The 6,194-nt window shown below is 36.4% G+C and overlaps 1 protein-coding gene across 1 annotated transcript; it reads left to right on the top strand.

The window, feature by feature from the left end:
* Nucleotides 3,325–4,260, top strand: LOC109831007 (protein FAR1-RELATED SEQUENCE 5-like). The gene is made up of 2 exons (XM_020398352.1): nt 3,325–3,408; nt 3,676–4,260. Exons 1-2 carry the CDS (start codon nt 3,325–3,327, stop codon nt 4,258–4,260), a joined length of 669 nt encoding a protein of 222 aa, XP_020253941.1.

Here is a 6,194-nt window from a genome sequence, read left to right as displayed (position 1 = left end):
GAAAACAGTCAAGAAGCCGGAATGATTAGCCAAAGTCATAAACGATCAATCGAGCATTTTACTTGCTCACTCAGTAGTACATCATGATTAAGGTAAACCATATTAGAGGCTTAAGAAAACATACAGTGGAAAATTTAAGCACACCAAACAATGAGGTTTTCATTCCAATGGTTTGGAAGGTATTGCTTTATAGCAGGTAACATTGTTGATCTGCATGAAAATTGCCCACAGAAGGTGAGGAAGTATAAAGAAAAAGAACAGAAAAGATGAGAAATTACGGCTATCCTTATCATTAATAATGTAGCTACAATAAAGTAGGTTAACAGCAAGAGTAAAAACCATAGGAAAGAGCAATGATCCCCAGCACATTTAGTTATTATTTTGACTTTCTTTGTTTATTAGAATTATTCTTTTATTTGTAGTTATTATGCTGTATGTGCCTTAAATTAGAGCTTGAATCAGATTGAATCGAATTTAATGTTGAGATGTTCACTAAGCATAATAAGTTACTCTAACCAGAGAAAAATTACCTATCACAAACTTTAAAAATAGTAAAAAATGTCGTAGAAAGTTACATGGTAGTTTTACGACAGTCACGAAATCAATGACGGTATAACAATACTTTAGTGGTTTTATATGAAAATTTGTGGCAGCTTATAAAAAGTAAATAAAAGTTCCACTGGAAGCTTTTATAGATAGCACATTGTATATTTGCTCTTGATCTAAAATTTAGGGTAATAAAAATTGTGTTTGTCTTGTTTTTTGTTTTTGTTTTTTTGTTTTTTGTTTTTGCAGAACACTAATCGTTTATGATAGTCTTGCGGAAATTAGTCACAATTTAAGCAAAAGGCTGTCTACAGAGATAGTTGACTGATATTTCTTTCTACATGAAATTAGGAATCATATATCAAATAAATTTACATATATGCATGGATAATACATGATATATACATATATGCTATGTTTTTATAAATATCATATTTATGTATAGTATTTTTATACTCAAAAACACATAGATATATACAGATGTGGACCTTATGGTTCAATAATTAAAAAATTGCTTTTTCAACCAGCTATCCATTGCTTTATCAATATATATTTCTCGAAGAAAGTGAAACAGTTACTTAAATGTAACATTCTAAAATTATTGAGACATACAAATATGAAGTTTTAATAAAAGTGCTATGCAATCTGATTGGTCAAGGGGAGCTTATTTTGGTCTTCACTCTCAGATTTGTTTGGTACATACGTATGGAGTAAGATTGGGAATATTATATGCTCTCAGATTTGTTTGGTACATGATTAAGAAAAATAATATGCAATCTGAGCTTTAGGAGAAAGATGTCATCGGCCAGGCTCTAGATAGAAAGATGACATACTCAATGATGAAATTCATCTTGTACGCTTATTTTGGTCGAATAACCACCATACATGAAAGTAATTCATTCCCTTGATTCAAAACCTCTAGAGACAAACTAAATTTCACAATCACGATTGTACTCGATTGAACAGACTCCAAAATTGTATATAAAGCAGTAACATTACGAAAAGATAGAAATCAACAGTAAGAAAACTAAGAAGGAATAATTAGAAAAGGAAGATTTTTATATTAAAAAATTACATATATGCATGGATAATACATGATATATACATATATGTTATGTTTCTACAAATATCATATTTACGTATAGTAATTTTTTACTTGGAAACACATAGAGAGTGAAATAATTAAAATAATTAAAATAATTGCTTTGTTCAACCAACTATACATTGCTTTACCAATATATATTTATCAAAGAAAGTGAAACGGATACTTAAATGTAACATTCCAAAATTATTGAGACATGCAAAGGTCATGTTGTCAAATGTTGGAAAGAAGAGAACCAATCTTAATCCTGCAAAATAAACCTAATCATGCCATGTGCAGCATCTTCCTAGCATTACAAAAATTACTCAAAACTCCTCTTCACCTAAACAGAGCCAAATTATTTCAAAATCCATGATTTAGACAACCACTTGTCTATTACTACTTTTTCTACATTTTGTAAATTGTGTTAGTTGCATGCTTTCTTGTTGTTTTTATTACTCTTTGTGTTGCACATTTCCTCAGATTCTTGGTTGACTTCCGCTTGTAATTGCAATTAGTTGCAAGTTCTTTATACGTATGGAGTAAGAGTGAGGATATTATATGCGGCTACACTTCCAATTGGTCAAGGGGAGCTTATTTTAGTTTTCACTCTCAGATTTGTTCAGTACATACGTATGGAGTAAGAGTGAGAATATTATATGCTCTCAGATTTGTTTGGTACATGATTAAGCAAAATGCTATGCAATTTGGATGCAAGCTAGCTTTAGGAGAAAGATGCCATCGACTAGACTCTAGATAGAAAGATGACATATTTAATGATGAAATTCATCTCGTACGCTTATTCTGGTTGAATAACCACCGTACATGAAAGTAATTCATTCCCTTGATTCAAAACCTCTAGAGACAAACTAAAATTTCACAAGTACGATTGTACTCGATTGAACAGACGACAAAATTGTATATAAAGCAGTAACATTACGAAAAGAGAGAAATCAACAGTAAGAAAACTAAGAAGGAATAGTTAGAAAAAGAAAGATTACTTTCGAAATATGACTTTATATAGTTATATACATAAGATATATAGCAAGACTTAGTCTCTTAAAAATTTATATTAATTTGTAGACTATATAATTACGTTATGTGTGTATTTGTACTGGATACTACATAAGATATTTTCTATTTCAAAAAATTAATATATTATTTCTAGATTCTTCATATCTTTAATTGAATTCTCCATCTTTTACTTTCTTGGCTTTTCCTTTAATTCTTGATTTTTCTTTTATTGGTCTTGATTTTATTTCCTTCATCTTTCTTTCTTTCCTTTTTGATTATATTGATTCTTTTTATCACATCCACTCTTTATGTAGCCATTCTCAATCTCATTTTGTGCTTATTCATAGACAATCACTCTCTCTATCTCTCCATAATCACGTTCATCACTCCTAATTGTCACACACACAACATAAGAACCGATTCTAATTATTTCTTACAGACACCTTTCTCGTGGGATCGATAACTTTTTATATTATAACTTGATTAGTTGTGCACTTGCAACTTTGGACATCATTTATGTCCCGTCACCGCCCTCTTCTCAAGTTCCAACCTCCGTCGTCACTGCCATGATATATCTGCCACCCTCGCCTTCCGACAACGCTGTTGTTCCACCGGCGCCGTCGTCCTTACCTTCCAACAGTGTCGCAGCCTCCTTCCTCCAACACCGCCTCGAGCGAGCAACAATGGAAGCCTCTTCTTCTCATGAAGTCATCTTGTCTATGGTCGCCTCCTCGAGCGAGCAACAATTGTCGCCTCTAATTGAGAAGGTAATAAATTTTACATGTGCTTAATTTTATTGTGGGATAGAACTTTTGGTTAATGTTTAATTGGAGGAAAGATTGGATTTTGAATGAATTTATATCAGAATAATATATGTCGGCAAATATTATTTAGTTTTTATGTCGTAATAATATATGTCGGCAAATATTAGAGAATTGTTAATATTTCATGTATGTAAGTAACATTGTAGGATAGATTTACATTTATTTTTAAGTTCATGACTAATAAATTCATATGATGCTTTAATACTACAGAATTGTCGAATTGAGGATGGAAAAATTAGTGACGATGGTATTCCATTTGAAGGGAAGGAGTTTCAGACGGACAACGATGCATACAACTGCTACAATGCATATGCAAAGAAGATTAGGTTTGGAATTCACAAAGATACTTTTGAAAAATCAAAGAAAGATTCAAGAAAGATTCTTTTGAGGACTTTTGTTTGTGATAAAGCAATGAGAAAGAGAGCATCAACTAAAAATGCAAGTGGATTGATTATCAATCGTCGTTCGGAAACTAAAGTTGGTTATGGTGCAAAAATGACGATTAGGCTTACTTCTTCAAAAGCGTGGAAGGTTACTAAGTTCATTTCTGAGCATGTTTATCCTTTAACAAGCCCTGATAAAGTAATGCATCATCATTCTCACAAGCAGCGACATCTATCGAAGCATTGCATTAGCCTCACTGAGTTGTTGCATGAAGAGGGAATGCAACCATCTAATATTAAAAAGCTGCTTAATGTTGGATATCAGGGACAAGATGTTGAACAAGTCACCACACAACAGATGATTGATCATATCAGAAAGACATGCAAAGTAACATTGGCTGTGAATGCTTAAACATCATCAGAAAGACTAATTGATTTCTTTTTGTCTTTCATTTTTAGAAAAAGCAAAATAGATAGTTTGCGAGATAGCTTACTAAAGTATTTTGAAGCTCAAGAACAATGTGGTGTTAAATGATGTGTTTGTTTATTGACCAATTTAGTTGTTTATTGTCTAATTTGGTTATATGGGCTTATTATTATAAGGACTTATTGACTAATTATGATTGTATAAAAGTATTTGTATGTTGTGGTGTAGGCGTATAAAATTGCTTATAGGTCCCTTAATACAGCTCAACACAAACCGACGAACCAACGAGGCAACGAGATTAATGAATCGCACGCAAAGAACGGAATAAATCCATTCACGTGCGGAATCAAGCTAACAGGTTGAAGAATCAACGAGTCATTCATCCAAGGGCAGACTCGGACAAATCACGATAGAGTCAAGATCAATTTCGAACTCGAACTCAGAAGTGGATTTACTGCCATATCAGGAATCAGGTCAACGAATCGAATCCGAACAAGTCAAACACACAACCGAATCACGGACAGAACCGAAAGACGGAAAACGATGGAACCTATAGGGGCTCGGCCAAAACCGGGCCACCTATAGGTGGCTCGGCCAAGAGCCGGCCACCTACAGGTGGCCGACCCAGATCTGTGCGCGGACACAGTTCAGAGAGCCTATAAATAGGAGGCCTAGGCTCATTTGTCAAAGGTTGGATTTTTTGGAGGCGAAGCCCTGCTGGATTCGAAGCTCAGATCTAAAAAAGATTCAAGCTTTGGGACTTTGAAGACTTGCTCATCCAGATCCGGTGCTCGGCGATCTTCAACGCCAGATAAGGCAAGAGTTCGAGAGGAACCGGATCTCAAATCGGATCTCAGATCTACGCAAGCATACTCCGGATCAAAGCTTGGTCTTTGATCCCGAGATTTGGGCGATTATTTCCTTAGTGAAATAATCCTCCCCGGCTATTATTTCCTTCTTGAAATAATACCCGTCGTACTGCGTAGATCCGACCGGATCTAGATCTCGCGATGGTCCACGGATAAACCCCGGCGCAGGCAAACAACCCACGCAAGCGAGCGACCGCAAAACAGGAGCTCGTGATTCGTTCGACAAACAAGGAAACAAAGTTGTAATTTTTCATTTCTTTTTTATTTGATTTTCGTTGTAACCGGATCTTATAAAAAGACCGGATCTTTGTAACTCAAAAAGCTGTTATCTAAGATGACAATGGAATCAACAATGAAGAAAGACACGATTTTCACCGCGAACAAGATTCTCTAATTTCTCCCACGTTCCCTTGGAGGTAGTCTCCTCCATCACTTTGTAGGTAACTTCGTCGGATAAGTGCACCTCAATTGAGCTCATCGCCTTGAGGTCTGCCTTATTCCAAGCCTCCATAGACATCGTCTCTGGCTTTTGCTCAACCCCCAGAATGGGTCCGTGTCAAACGGAACCGTTCGACGCTGGAGGAACGCATTCGCAAGCGCCGTGCACTATCAGCGCAGGCACGGGCTCAAGCTGAAGAAGCCCGTAGAAAGCTGCAGAAGGAAGTGGCCAAGAAACCGCCATCAATTCGCAAAGTTTGGAGGCCAAAATCTGAAGCGGCGATTCAGACTAAGGAGCAACAACTGCAGCTTTCGAAACTGCAACTTCCGGCGAATCAATCCAAACCGCCGGTGATTTCCACAACTGCTCCGGGAGATCCCGCAGGACCATCCCAGAAAAGGAAGTCGGTTTTAGAGCGCCTCGGTCCACTGCCCGAGGAACGAAGCAAAGCTTCGGTCAAAGAACGTTTGGGCTCGCTAAGGAAACCCCGAACGAATCAACATGCTGGGAGTCGCCGCAACCCTCAACATGACAAAGAAATTATAGCACCCAAGCGCACTACTTTGCGCATTGAAGTACAGGAGCCCGTTGAGAATTCACGCCCACAAAGG

This window comes from Asparagus officinalis, chromosome 2, assembly GCF_001876935.1.
Source record: "Asparagus officinalis chromosome 2, Aspof.V1, whole genome shotgun sequence".
Classification (NCBI taxonomy): Eukaryota; Viridiplantae; Streptophyta; class Magnoliopsida; order Asparagales; family Asparagaceae; genus Asparagus; species Asparagus officinalis.
The sequence above is the reverse complement of the archived record's forward strand: the minus strand, read 5'-3'. Positions and strand labels throughout refer to the sequence as shown.